The sequence below is a fragment of the Oreochromis niloticus genome, linkage group LG4 (genome assembly GCF_001858045.2).
Source record: "Oreochromis niloticus isolate F11D_XX linkage group LG4, O_niloticus_UMD_NMBU, whole genome shotgun sequence".
Lineage (NCBI taxonomy): Eukaryota > Metazoa > Chordata > Actinopteri > Cichliformes > Cichlidae > Oreochromis > Oreochromis niloticus.
The window spans coordinates 33,769,882-33,784,912 of NC_031969.2; the positions used below are offsets into that span (position 1 = coordinate 33,769,882).

Sequence of the window (15,031 nt, forward strand, 5' to 3'; positions counted from 1 at the left end):
ACAATCACTGCGTGTTGTGCAAAAAGTAACTTGATGTATGAACTAATCCATCTATATGAATACATATATATATGATTATATCACTGTATATAGATTAGGTATATAAATCCCTGATTCTCTCTATGACATCAGAGAATTTGTTGCTAATCGTCCTGCTGGTTAAGGCTGAAGCGTTGAACCTGCACTTCCTGTTCTGATTTTCTGGATGTTTCCCGTCTGTGACTTTTGAAAACATGGCGGAGGGGCTGCTGCCTTCGGGCGATTAAAGAAACATGTATTCAGAGCCGTGTCTTCGTTTGAAAGAAATGAGCCTCGGGGTCGAGTCGAACTCTTTTACAGATTAGTCTGGATTCACGCGGCGTGGATGACGCAGGCTCAGCTCGCCGCTGCTGTTATTTTTTTATTTGTTTAAAGGGCTGCGAGCTCATTAGCCGCCTGCGCTCGCCTCTGCGGTCGTACAGGTGTTTTCACAAAGACGGGCGCTCGGGGGTGTTTTACTATTGCTGTTTTCAGCCAATTGGCCTCAGCGCGGAGACAAACAGATCTTTACCTAATGACTCACCTTCAGTCTGAAAATCCAACCTGGACACACACAGCTGCTCGGAGTCTCTCCGGGGATTAGAGGAGCTCCTTCTCCGGGCTCATTTTCCACGTTTTCTCTGTGGAAATGAAGTAATTTGATTGATTAGAAGTGCAATTAAAAGGCTGAGTGTTTTCCCTTTTAGAGGCTTACACAAAAAGTCCAATTAAACTAATTATAGCGGCACAGAATATGTATAATTACAGCCCTCAGCTCAAAAAAGCCATCAGTATTTATTACACATCATAATGTGTTGCAGTTAATGTTTGCTCTGCCATTAATATGTATTATTTTTTATGTGGATGGCTGGATGCAGATGGTTTAAATTCCCCCTGCAGCTGTAAAAGAGGAGTTGGGGCTGCAGAGAATTAGCCTCAAGAAATTACTTTGGCTTTGTAGTTTTGGCGTCTTCAGCCATGCAGACAAACTAGTTTGATTAATCCGGCCAAATTTACTCACAGCATAATATATGATGACCGAGAGACGGAGAAAGCATCAGTTTATGTTACAGTGCATTCACATTTCCAACAACAACAAAAAAACAACACGTTCAAGCTGGTAAAATATCTTATTTCAAGACTTCTATCGGGTGGGAAGTCTTTCATCCCCACCTGGTGGAAAACGTTCCCTAAAGGCTCCCTAAATGTTGCATTTCAGAATGTTCCCTGAAGGTTCCCTCTAAGGAGCCTTCAGGGAACATTCCCTAAAGGTTTGCAACCAAGCAGCTGCTCTCTCTAATGTATTCATAGTAGCTCTTTCACTCGCTCTGCTGAAATCTGAGAAACGTTTATTGGAGTCCCGCCCACTTCCTGTCACAAGCAGTTTTTTGCTGATGTCACTGAATGTCGTTCGCTTTCTGCGGTCTGTGGTTATCGGGTCGCTCTGGTGTGTACGCAGCTTTAAGCACCAGACTTCATGTTTCTGACCCCGAAGCCTCGTCCATGTTTTTTTCCGTCTGTGTTGCGCGACTATGTGAGCTAGCTTTCAGCCGTGTTAGCTAAAAGACAGCTGAGGGTCGAATCTGAAACCATACGTTCATGAATCGAATGTCCCGCTGCCGTCGGGTTCATCAGATACAACTGGCTTTCTTTTTTCATAATGTTGGCTAACATTAGCTTACCTGCTAATGTGATTATATTCACAAACACTCAGATTATCCCGAGGAGACCATAACAGTGAACATGGTGACAGAAACTTTGACGGAAAAAAATCTTTTTAAAATTCTGTTTTCAGGGTTTTAAGATGTTTAATGAGGTCAGACTCACAGAGTTAGTTCTGCTTCAGCCTCCTGTGAAGCAGCTAGCTGTCCAACCTCACTGAAATCCTCCATCTGTGAACATCAGTCTATAGTTTCTTTCCTGATGTGAACTCTGTGTTGATGCTGGGAGTAGAAGAAAGGCGTCACATCCTTTTTGGACTTTAGTGGAAAATTCACAGAGCCGTTCACATGGAGATCAGTCCACAGGCTGTTCGAGGCAGTCAAAAGCATCTAATACATGAAAAGTTGGGTAAAGCACACTGAAGCAGAGTTTGCAGTGTAACAAACCGTCTCTCAGGTGTTTTTGCTGCTTTTCAGTCTCGTGGAAAACATCAAACAGCAGATTTTAAATCCATCCCTGCTGCCGGTTTATCTGGATGACCCGAGCAGCTCAGACCTTTCCCTTTCAAAGTCGAGCGTGGAAGCTTCAGTCTGCGTGCCGGCTGTCTGTCACCCACTCACCTGGAACGTGAACCTGCGGCGTGATGACATTTGCTGCAGCAGAGGAGCATGCTGAAATGTGGATGGGAGGTTCACTTTGTAGACTCTGATTTCAGCTCGGAGTGTTTACAAAGTGCCTCTCCCTCTGTTTGGTGGGCGGGAGAGAAATCCTGCCAGGCCCTGCTGATTCCCACTAAAAGCCATCGATCTGCTCATTCCTGACCTGTTTTCCTTTTTTTAGCTGCAGCTCTTTGTGTCAAATGGTGGAAAGTGAGCTCGCTGGAGCTGAATACCAACTCAGACCGTAGGAGGTGGTTAGTACACGACTTAAATAAAATCTCTGCCCTTTCATTTTCCCTTCACGGAGTTCCAAACCGAAGCTTTTGTCTTTTTAAGGCACAGTGAAAGGTCGAAGTGTGAATTAGGCCAAGGTCCAGGTGATAAACTGTGAGCGCGCTCAGTAGGGCTGTAATGAGAATGGCTGGAGTGATGGAGTGAACTCGTGGCATCTGACGGAGACAGGAAAGCTCACCCTGGGATGAAGGGCGAGACAGAGACGGAGGATTAAACTATCGATCTTCGTACCTTCTGCTGCGCCGTGATCAGAGAGATCAAATCAAAGACCTGCTGTGAGACGAGTTTTAACGAACGCCATCACCGTGGAGACGCGTCTGTTTGACCTCCTTCGTCTGTGGGAACATTTTAAAGAAACAAAAATCAATTTGTTTCTTTAATATGAGAATCTTGGACTTCAGTTTTAGTAAGATTTCAGAAATGTGCAGTAATTTCAACCCTTTCAGGATAAAACTGTGGCCTCTGTAAAGGACGGCAGGACTACAGGAAGCAGGGATGAGGTGGAGGAGGGTCAAATGTTTGGAGGAGGAAGGTGAAAGTTCAGAAGAGGTCAGAAGAGCATCAGCTGCACTGGGCTGACCTGAAACTGTCTGTCAGGCGATCATCTGATGGCGTTTGAGCCTCTGATGATGTGGGACTGTGCATAAAAATGTCTGAAATACATGAGTCGAATTTTAATGCCACACTTTAGATGAAGCCCTTGGATTAAAGCTGTGCGTCTGCACTTCGATCACAGCTGATGGTTTAAAAGCTGCTGTGGTGAAGGACAGAGACAAAACTGCAATAATGCGTCAGCATCCAGATGCTCGTGGACCAGAGTACTTCACAGCAGACAGATCTGACAGCACTGCCTGTGCCCACTCCCACAGGTCACATGGGTATTGGACTCTGGATCATTGCCACTCTTTGCTTTCATTGACACACGTGAAACTGTGACAGATGTGAAATCCTCACCTGTCAGGCCAAAAACAGCATTCCTGCCTCACAGCGTGGACTCTGCTGTGGAAATAATGAACAGCGCTCTTTGTGGACGCAGTCATTATAAATCTGGCAGCCTCACACTCAAAGAGAACACACAGGGCTTCCATGTCACACCGACTCTCTGGTTCCCGGTTCAGGAGCGTTCTCACCTGTGGGAGCCGGTCCGCAATATGAGTCTGAAACGCTTGAAAAAAACCCATCAAAGCGGCTGAAGCACCAAAGCCCTACAGGAGAAACTGAAGCTCCGAAGGGAAATTAATCCAAAGCATCTGATGTTAGCTTCACATCAGGCAACTTTCCTCAAGTGTTCAACTTCTTTCTGCAGCAAGAGTCCTGACAGGGACTAGAAAGAGAGAGCAGATTTCTCCTGTTTTGGCTTCCCTTCATTGGCTTCCTGTTAAATCCAGAATTGAATTCAAAATCCTGCTCCTCACATACAAGGTCTTAAATAATCAGGCCCCATCTTATCTTAATGACCTTGTAGTACTATATCACCCTATTAGAGCACTTCGCTCTCACACTGCAGGCTTACTTGTTGTTCCTAGAGTATTTAAAAGTAGAATGGGAGGCAGAGCCTTCAGTTTTCAGGCCCCTCTTCTGTGGAACCAACTTCCAGTTTGGATTCAGGAGACAGACACTATCTCTACTTTCAAGATTAGGCTTCAAACTTTCCTTTTTGCTAAAGCATATAGTTAGGGCTGGACCAGGTGAGCCTGAATCCTCCCTTAGTTATGCTGCAATAGACGTAGGCTGCCGGGGATTCCCATGATGCACTGGGTGTTTCTTCTTCACTCACTATGTGTTAATAGACCTCTCTGCACTGAATCATACCTGTTATTAATCTCTGTCTCTCTTCCACAGCATGTCTTTATCCCGCAGCAGATGGCCCCGCCCCTCCCTGAGCCTGGTTCTGCCGGAGGTTTCTTCCTGTTAAAAGGGAGTTTTTCCTTCCCACTGTCGCCAAAGTGCTCATAGGGGGTCATATGATTGTTGGGTTTTTCTCTGTTGTTGTGATTTGGCGTAGAATCACAAACATAGTTTCACAGGCTGTTGTAATGTAAGCTGTCAGGTACAGAGCAACAATGTTCAGCATAAATCGAGACTAGCTCAGATAAACCTCTGCTGAAGTTTATTTCATGGTGAAGTTTTACATACGTGTGTTTATGAGGGGTCAGTGTTTTTCTCCTCAGGCACGGAGACTGTGCAGGAAAGACGACCAGCTTAATGTGAGCCGAATACACGCTCCACACGCTGTAGCTCATAGACCTCTGCAATGAGGTGATATGCGTCTGTGTGTGTGTGTGTGTGTGTGTGTGTGTGTGTGTTTGTGTGTGTGTGTGTGTGTGTGTGTGTGTGTGTGTGTGTGTGTCCCTCTGTCTGCAAAGGCAATAGCTCGAAAACATTTTAATGAATTGTGATAAAACTCTGTGCGTGTAGAGCAGGCTCATGTTAACAATCATTAAAATTTCCCTTCCATCCCTCGAGGTCAACATCATGATTTATTGGTGGAAAAATGATAAAAAGGCCTTAAAATCTACAAACTTTGATTGTTGTGTGTTGCACCGTATAAGATTTAAAACGAGCCCTGATAACGGCTCGCAATTCCAGATTTTCCCCACTGACAGGAAAATAAAGGGGAAATGTTCCCAGTTGTTCCGACACGTACGGGGATGATGAAGAGCTTCAGCTGTTTGCTTACAGGTCTGCAGTTAATAACTGTAATAATATAACAATTAATATAATTATAAATATAATTTGTTATAATATGAAGACAGCATGAGGGCTCCAGTATGATGAATACATAACCAGGTCAGAGGGTGACATCATCACACTGAGAGATCATTATTAAAAAACAGTTTTTCCTGCTTGCTGCGTTTACACTGCGACAGAATCAGGTTCAGCCTCAGCGTGGAAAAACGCCTCCTGCACATAATCCTGATGAAAACAAGGCTGGGAGACTCTTCTTCTTCTCTGGGGTTTATTGGCAGCTGGCAATGGTGTGACGAACACCTGGTGCTGAGTTCAAATCTACATGTCCAGTAACACATTCGTTGTTTTAGTATTTATTACATTTATACCCAAGATAAGAAATTAAAGCATAACCCTAAAACTTTCATTTCTTTAACCCGGTGAAAAAACCCAGAGGTTCTTCAGGGAACATTCCTGAAAGGTTCCCTAAAGGTTACCGCTTGCTGGAGTAAAGGGTATAAAACATGGACGTTAAAATGAAGCGTAAATGCCTTAAATCCTGCGTTCTACCTGAAGGCCACCAGGTGGCGATGGCTGCGATTGCAGAAAGACTTCCTGTGCTGTGAGAAAACAGATGATGTTCCATTTTCATCGTCCTCTGTCCTCTGCACACGTGCAAACCATCTCAGGCTCTCCAACTCCAACCTGAGCTGTCACATGACCAACCTGACACGACTTCCCTGATAATGGTGTGATCTTGTCTGCAGTGGGAGAACGAGCAGCTGCACAGCCTGGAGGAGCGAGGTCGTCTTCTCCTCGCCCTTCAGTTCCTGCCTCATGTCAGTCTGGAGGACAAAGCCGTAGAAGGAGGTGGAGGTGAAGGTCGTCGCAACGGCGGTCTCTGTGTGGGCGTGAAGCGCTGCGCCCACTTGGCAGCCATGGATGTTAATGGATTCTCTGACCCCTACGTGAAAATGTAAGAGCTGAGCCCCACGTGTGTGTATGTGTGTGTGTGTATGTGTGTGTGTGAGTCCAAAACTAAATTCATTTTCTTTTGAAGCCATGAACGGCGCTGTTCATTGGCTGTGGATGGGTCTGATTTAGACCAGTCAGTTTGTGCATCAGGATGTAAACATGTTTGTTTCTGTAGTAAAGTTTTAACATTGGAGTCTATGGGACTGACTCACTGCTGCCTCTGCTGGACACTAGAGGAACTGCAGGTTTCATCGTTAGCTTAATTTTTATGTCCCGAAGGTGGAAAAAGATCCTAACCATAACCGGCAGGGGGCGCTGTAGTCCTGTTTTCATGCTGTCTTCAGCGCTAAAACTTTTTTTTGAAGAATTTTACAAAGTGATTAAAGTGAAGACAAAGCTCAGAGTTTTCCAAAGGAATTCTATCAGACCAGAAAAAGTCTTTTCAAACCGATCTGAACTGCCGATCATTATAAACAATTCTTCTGTAAATATATTTTGCATAACGACACAAAAGGTCTTCATTCAGGCACATTAAGAATAATTTTTCAGTTCACTGTGTTTTGCTTTTAGGCATAAAGAGGTTACTTCTAATCAGTGAGAGAAGGTTTTTAATTCCTAATTTGTACCTAATTTTTTGCTTTTCCAGCCAGATATATTTGTTTTAAAAAGAGAAGTCATATTTTGGAGATATTTTGGCGCGTTTGGGCAGTGAAGTACCTTTTTGTGGAAAAGCTTCTGCTATTGTTTCAGCAGTTAACCAAAAAGATAATGGTCTCCCCGAGTGACTGTTTAAAAGCAGGAATGGTGAGTGGGGCTGGTCGGCACGTTGGTCCAGAGTGGAAACAAAGATTTCTTTGTTTTTTTCTGCGGTTTCCTCCCTGCAGCCATCGCTGAGGACTCAACCCGACACTTCTGCCTGAATAAGACAATTATAAGCTGGAGTTTTGCCATCTTATTAACTTTTGCAAATCAAGGAAGCAGTTATTGTTTAAAAGCTCCGTCTGTTTCCTGGCGGGAAGGATAATTAGCGTGAAGGAGAGAGCACTGCGAGCGGCGTCTCGGCTCTGTCGGAGGGAAACACTGGGGGCCGGAGCCGGGATTTAAAGCTTCTCTTTTGCTTTTGTTTCCTCTCGAGGGACGCTCGCTTTGAAGAGGACGACAGTTGTTGTTTTTTTGTTTTTTCCTGTTGCACGCTCGCCGAATACAAACAGAGACGCAGCCAGAACAACCAGTCGGCCGAGCCCGCAGCGAGCGAGCACAAGGAGATTTATGACTTTCATAAGTTTTAGTGTGGATTTACAGTCAGCCAGTCAGTTTACACTTATCATAAGCTTTTATCTGAGTAGCCTTTTTTCCAAACACAGGAACATCAGCAGTAAAACACAGAAATAATTTTGTGGCTGTGGCTCCGTTTTCCCCCACATAAGTTTGGTGGCTGCAGCTTTCTGTCAGCTCAGTGTTTAAAGCAGGACAACAGGAACACAGCAAAGGTGGAGGATGGCGAAGGTTCCCGATGGGTGGAGCCCACGGGCTCACAGAGGATCAGGACTTTTTGACAGCGAGTAATCCAAACCATGCAGATGAATCGTCTCAGACGTCCTTGTGGCTGAACTTTGCTCCGTTTTCTGAGTCTTCTTCCTGTGAGATGATGGCGTTTGTCTCCGCCCATCAGGGGACCCTCACCGTCCTCCACCTTTACTGCATTCCTATTGTCCTACCCACTTTGAGAACAGCTCATACAAACCCTCCACAGAGGCGAACTTCCTCCGGCCTGTGAACATCTGGACCAGCAGCATCACTGTGGGGACCGAGGTCAGGTTAGGGTTAGCCCGCTCACTGATGACGACCATTACATCTCCTCCCATCACATCAGATGCTGCGTGATGTCACTCACGGAGTGTCCTTTGGTAACCGTCCTGTTTGAGACTTACAAAGTCCTCGTTGGGAGGTTTGAAGCAGAAGTGTTTGGTTCACATCCCGATAAAGATCGACTTTGGCTTTTCCTGCACTCACAGTTTCTGCTCGCGTTCAGCTGGCTGTTCTCCGTCTGTACTGCCCCTCAGAGCATCCTTTTACCTTCTGCTCTAAGAGTTCGGGGCATGATTAGGTTTGGGTTAATCACTTTGCTGTCAGCACTGTAAAACTGACTCGATTATTTCTGCATTACAGCTTCAATAACGATGACTTCCAGGATTTCATCAGACAGCAGCATGAAATTCATCCTGCGCAGAGCGACTGTCGCCTCGGGCTCCCAAACATTCGTTTAATTAAGCTTCATTTACAGTCCATGACTTCAGATCGCTTTGTTTTCTCTCATTAATGCATTTCTTATTAACAGCAACCACACACAATGGAAACATTCACCTCCTCTCCAAGTCACTGATATGATATGAAAATTAAATTGAAGCCAGTGTGTAACAGCAGCCCAAACAGAGTAACTGAACAGATCTGTTTAATTAGCTGAATTCAGTCTTTATTTATTTATTATCCCCTTCCTCAGCATTTGCCGGACTTGTCTGCTGAAACTTTAGTTTCTGCAGATATTTCTGTATATTAATAGTTTCTGCAGACATACATATTGATGTTTCTCCTCCTTTTCTGCCTCTGCTGTCAGATACCTGAAGCCTGACATAGAGAAGAAATCCAAGCACAAAACGGCCGTGATGAAAAGGACCCTGAACCCCGAATTTAACGAGGTAAGATCCCCGCAGCTGCTCCCCTCAGCCGAATGCCAGCGAGCTCCGTCCTCACACAGCGGCGCCGTTAACAAGCTCGCTCCGTTCACCTCAGCGGTTAAAGTTTCATTTATATCTGGTCCGGCTCGCCGACGCCATCGCTGGAGGATGAATCTCCTGCATGTTGTTTTCCTCTCCGAGGAAATAACCCTTGTTTCTCCCACATCAGTGGATAGGCCGACTGCGCTTCTCTGGCACTGAAATGAGTTTTTTTAGGCCATGCTGGAAAAAAATCAAGTGCAAACTCTATTTCCTAATTTTATGGAAGAAACCGCAAAATGTATTGCTTTGAAGTATGAATAGATATTGGTAGAAACATTTTGGTGAGAAGAAGACTTTGGTGAAGTTACTAAAAAAAACCAAACATATGTGATTTAGGTGTTTGCAGGGATAAAATTCAAGCTTAAAAGTCCAGTCATGTAGTGGTGGCGGCCAGTTAATCAGGGTATTCCAGTTATAATCATGGTAAAGACCCTGCAATAATACAGAGAATCAATAACATTAACAATCACACAAAGCCCTGTGAGCAAGTACTTGGTGACAGCGGGAAGGAAAAACTCCCTTTTAACAGCAAGAAACCTTCAGCAGAACCAGGCTCAGGGAGGGGCGGGGTGAGGGGAGGAAGACAGGACAAAAGACATGCGATGGAAGAGAGCCAGAGATGAATAAGACGTCATTTCCAGTTCCTCCTGAAGCACTTCAAAGCCAAACACGGTCTCTCTACCAAGTTCCAGGTGTACCCCGGGTTCACCTCGTCGACAAAGACGAGGTGGGAGTGACAGACTGGTCTGAACAACACCACAAAGATGACTGTTCTACACCGAGAGATGAGAACAGGTCGTATAACTAGTTTGAGGTGTTGACTTGGCCTCTGAATTCCCAAGATCTCAATTCGACTGGGGAACTGTAGGGTGTGCTGGAAAAATGAGGCAGATCCATGGAGGGCAGAGGACACCTTCAGAAGTCTGCAGAGTTCTCGATGGGTGAGAGCGAGGAGGATCTATAACATTAGGATCGGGGGATCTAACCAATCAGTGAATTTTAGATTCCTGATGGGGTTGGAGAGTCTGGTTGCTTCATCTGAGCTGCAGGTCCACCCAGAGTTGAGGACCACCTCTCAGCCCTGTATTCACTCCCTCCCTGCATCTGTTTCCTCTTGTTTCTGTGTTCACTGCAGGAGTTCTTCTATGAGATCTCCCTGTCAGAGCTGGCCAACAAGACTCTGGAGGTCACAGTGTGGGACTACGACCTGGGTCGCTCCAACGACTTCATAGGTGAGCGACCGATCAGTCCCATCCACTGAGACTCGCCTGAACCCTGCAGCTTCTTGGGAAGTTGTCAGAAATGTGTTTTGTACTTGTGTCGAGTGTCTCAGTAAGTTTAACAGGATCATTGTCCTCTGGCTGAGCTGTGATAAACTGCTGTAAATATTCATGAGTCTAACACATGCTGCTGATTAGTGTGTTTAAGCTTATCACTGCATATTTATCACAATTACCATCTGCATTACTGACTTAATTCTTTTCCTCTGTTTTCATAAACTGTTCCTCTCTGTTAGTATTCTCGTGTTTGTCCTCAAGTATCAGAACAAACTCAAACAGCCAGAGAGGACACCTGAGGTGAGACTGTTACACTAACTGCAGGAAGTCTTCCTGTGCTTCCTTCCTGTTGTTCAGGTGGCGTCTGTCTGAGCTCCAAGTCCCAGGGCGACGCCCTCCGTCACTGGACTGACTGCCTGAAGAACAAGGGCCAAAGGGTGGAGCGGTGGCACATCCTGACCAACGAGCTGCCGCGAACCCTCAGCCACGACTAAACCTGAGCAGCGGCGTCCATGCATGCAGACAGTCGCTCTCAATGTTCACAGAGATTCTCGGGGTTTTTACAGCACAGACGTGAGCGACTTCAGCACAGGAAACGGCGGTAACTTAGTGGACAAGTGTATTATAATATGAGCCGCCGTGAGAGCAGGGCGAGGCCGGAGCAGCATGGTGGTGTGCCTTCATTATTGATCTGTAAGTCATCTGGAGCAAAGAGGCCGTTGGGTACATCAGCAGCGTCACATCTGCCCTCAGCATCAGGTCACAAAAATACATAACTGGGTCAAACTCATGAAGGGTGGAACTCTCCGATTTAACAAACAGCATTTACAGAAACTAAGGGGCTGGACCAGGCGTTAAAATAAAAAATAAAAATAAAACAAAAACCTCAAAAGTTTTGAGAAAAGTTGCAAATTTGCCACAAAAAATTCACATTTTGTAAACGTTGTTTTATTTGACATGTTTTGACAGTTTTTCTTTGTTTTAAAATTTACTTAACTTTTTTGTAAATCTGCCCGTTTTTCATAAAATTTGTGTATTTGTTTCTTTTTAGTTTGTTTGGTTTTCTTATGTTTTCACATCAAGAAAAGACTTTTGTCTTTGTCTTTTTTAAAATTTTAACCTTATTCATAGATTTTCTTTTTCCTCTTGAATTTTCCTTGTTTTGGTGAAGTTTAAATTCTAGTAAATATACAACTTTTTCTCATAATTTTTTCTGTTTTTCTTTAGTAATTTTATATTTTCTCATGTAAATTTGCCATTTTTTCTCTCATAATCTCACTCCTCTGCCGAGCCCTTAGATGTGATTTTTGCCCTCTCTTGGCTTAATTCGCCATCATAGGAACTGATCAAAGTTAAGAGAAAATCTGTGGACTTTAAGACTAAAATGAATTTGCATGTTATTTTCCTGTGCATTACGTGTGTGGTGCTCTTTTAAAAAGTAAAAACGAGAAAGTCAATCAGTCAGAATATCGCTGTTCTCTGTTTACACTGAACTGTTGTTCCTTTGCTCGACCACGATTCAGTACTGCAGTACTTACACAGCATGCTGTGCGAGGTTTACATGTACTTATAATCCAGACTGTGAGAAACATGCATGGACGTGTCTTGTGTTGCACTTTAGCTAATGGCTAAAAGAGCTATTGGGAGAAACTGGGCGCTAACATTAGCTGGCTAAAAAGCTAATGGACTTGTAGCAAAGAACAGCTGAGCCGATCCACTTCCTGTTAATCCCATTTGACACAAAATGTCGGCAGTTCAGCAGGGGGCGCTCTGAATGATTTCCACCTGCTCCTGCACAAAAAGTCCAAATTTCATTTCAGTTTTAACCAACCTAGCATCCATAACGTGTCTGAACTGAAAGTCTTATGTGGCAGTCAGCGCTTTGATAAATGGAATATTTCAGCATGATGTGCTTCGGCATCGTGGAGTAACGTGTGGAGAGGAAGCTGAACACATTTAAAGATGAAACATATCAAAATATGGACAACGTGAAGCTTTACGTTTGCTTGTGTAATGTGGAGTCTTACAGTTGGTGGTGTTTTAACTCATGGGTTCAGGGAGGTCAAAGCCTTTCTGCCCTTTGGATGACGCCGTAGTTTTGTTGAGTTCCAGCCCTCATACGGAGCACGTGGGCTTTCTGTTCGCTGTCGTGGAACTCGATCATTTGAATCAGAATCAGAATCAGAAAGGGTTTTATTGCCAAATGTTGAGCAGGTTTACAACATTAGGAAATTGCTGCGGTACTTAGTGCAAACATACTGTCAGACAACACTTAAATAAACATAAAAATAAGAATTAAAAGTGCTAAATAGATAGATATATACATACATGAGTGCAGGTGGTGATCAGTGCCAAACATGGAATGATGCAGTGAACACAGTGTAGCTCTCTCTTAGTTTTGTGGGTAAAAACTGGTTGAAAATGATGATGAATGTAACTTCGGTTCAGTTATGACTCCAGTGTAACATTACGTTTGTGATGAGACCTGTTTAAATCACTGGGTAGCTTTTTCATGTGGTGTGTTGTTGGGGGAAAAGACTTGACGGGGTGCTTTTCCTTACTGTAGCTGTGGTTTGGGGCCAGAAACACTTTTGATGGAGTTTGGATGGAAAGTTTTATTTTGCAGAGCCCAGTGGAAATATCGTCTTAACTGCATTTTAAAATAATCTCTGGTAAAAGTTTTTGTTCATATGCATTACTCTGGTGATTCAAGCATGTGCATCAGGGAGGACTCCATCCACAGCAGTGAGCACGAGTCTTAAAGGGGATCTATTGCAGTTTTATTCTCTCACATATATACAGATATGTTAAAAATGAGCTTCTGGTTTTATTTAACTTTACCTGAAACTAATGACTGAGCACATAAACTCACCAGGAAGGGAGGCGAGGATCCTTTTCTGTGTCACCAAAATACTTTTTGCAACAAGAGTCGCCCTCTGCTGGCCATGACAAAGAATGCAGGTTCACTTTGCTGTGCAGACATGGAGGTATGCCCTCGATTACTCTGTCTGCACTCACAATACGAGTGATTAGTCACGTAGATGCTTACATGTCACTGGGACTGCTGGATAGTCGGTTAAATAAAGGATTGATCTTTAAACCAGGACCAGTTAATTACTGGTCCTAAGATGTTAGGACGCCTCTCACTCTGACAGGAAGTTATGTTGATCAACTTAGCTCTGCAGAAACAGTTCACTTGTATTTAAACTGTGTCAGAAAGCACACTTCAACATTGGACTGCAGACCTTTCTCTGAATTTCCCAAAGCAAATGAAGATTGGCTCAGACCTCAGCCGTCGAGCTGATAGTCCAGTGCCTTCACTGACTCCCCACTTGTCCCCTCATGAGTATTTCCAGCAGATGTTTTAATCTTGAATAACTGACAGCCGACCATCTTTTATCGATGTTGAGACTTGTTCCAGAATGAAAGTTGTGCTGATGCTGGAGATGTAAAGACACCGTGTGCCGGACTTCTTCTAACAAAGAGAAACAGGAACAAACACGGTCCAGCATTACGAGTCTGCACACGTGAAGTGGACGCCATCACTTATTAAAGCATTAAATAAAGCAAACACGTACATTTTCTGTCTTCACTGAAAGAATCGGATCAATTTTTTTGCTTTGCGAGAAGAGAAAAGGCTGAAACTCTGACGTCATCTCCCAGGTCTCGCTATGATGGAGATGTTGATGCTGCTGATGAAGCCTTGACTTGAACCTGATCAGTTAGCTAGCTGGGATCAGAAATAGACTTTAGAGAATGAGGTTCAGGTCTATGACAGTGAATTATCTCCTCAAAGTTCAAGAAGCGAGTGAAGTAGACATCGATGTTAAGTCTCCGATATCAGCACAACTTTCATTTTGAAACAACTTTCCAACCAAGACGACGGCAACAGCTTAAAGGTTATTGAATGTGCGAAACGAGCCGGAATAAACGGGCCCACGTCCACTCGCACCACAGAAGGCTGCTGGTGCGAGCAGTGCTAGTGTTAGCTACACTTGCTACACATGGCGCCGCTTTTAAAACGAGCTCCGGTTATCGGAGAATGTGATCGACAGTTTGAAATACACACTGTGTTATCCTCGATCATTAGCTCAGAAGCTCTGGATGCTTCCAGAAAGAGGCCAATCAGGAGAAAGTGGGCTTTTAGGGAGGGGGACCTAAAAGAGACAGTAGCTTGTTTCTGATAAAGAGGATTTTTAAAAACTGTGACTCGTGCAAAGCTACTCCAGAATAAAAATTGTAAAGCTGAGCATGATGTGACGATAATAGGTCCCCTTTAACGCTGCAGGGGAGCTCCAGCTGTGAGGGGGAGAAACCAGAGTGCCTGACATCGTTTAAAGACGCTAACCCGAGCAGGTTCCACATGAAAACTGTGTGGGATCAAATCAGAGTTTGCTTCATGTCATTTCTCTGATGAGTCATAACGCACGGATCACACTTCTATTGCACTCTCCAGTAAGACTGTGAAAAACCAAATGCATCCTGTCGACTGATGATGATGACGATATATCAATACAAGTGGTTCTTCCTCGTTGTTGCATGATGCAATATGTTGATATACTTCTTTATATCTCTATACTCCGCCTGCCTGTTTTCTAATGGAAGTGAGACACGGCGAGACCTTCAGGGACGGCTCGTGTTCCAGACTCTCCTGTTTACGCTGTTGTTGGTCCTCTTTTATGCACGACTGAATGTACGA

At 44.3% G+C, this 15,031-nt stretch overlaps 1 protein-coding gene across 1 annotated transcript in view; it reads left to right on the forward strand.

Annotated features, from left to right (window-relative positions):
* The window catches only part of doc2a (double C2-like domains, alpha), a 67,981-nt gene extending 56,674 nt beyond the window's left edge, over positions 1 to 11,307 (forward strand). Inside the window, 4 exon segments of the mRNA XM_003442450.5 lie at positions 6,071 to 6,279; positions 8,893 to 8,974; positions 10,191 to 10,287; positions 10,690 to 11,307. Coding sequence (XP_003442498.3) covers positions 6,071 to 6,279; positions 8,893 to 8,974; positions 10,191 to 10,287; positions 10,690 to 10,826 — 525 coding nt within the window. The 3' untranslated portion in view covers positions 10,827 to 11,307.
* Positions 11,308 to 15,031: the final 3,724 nt, after the last annotated feature.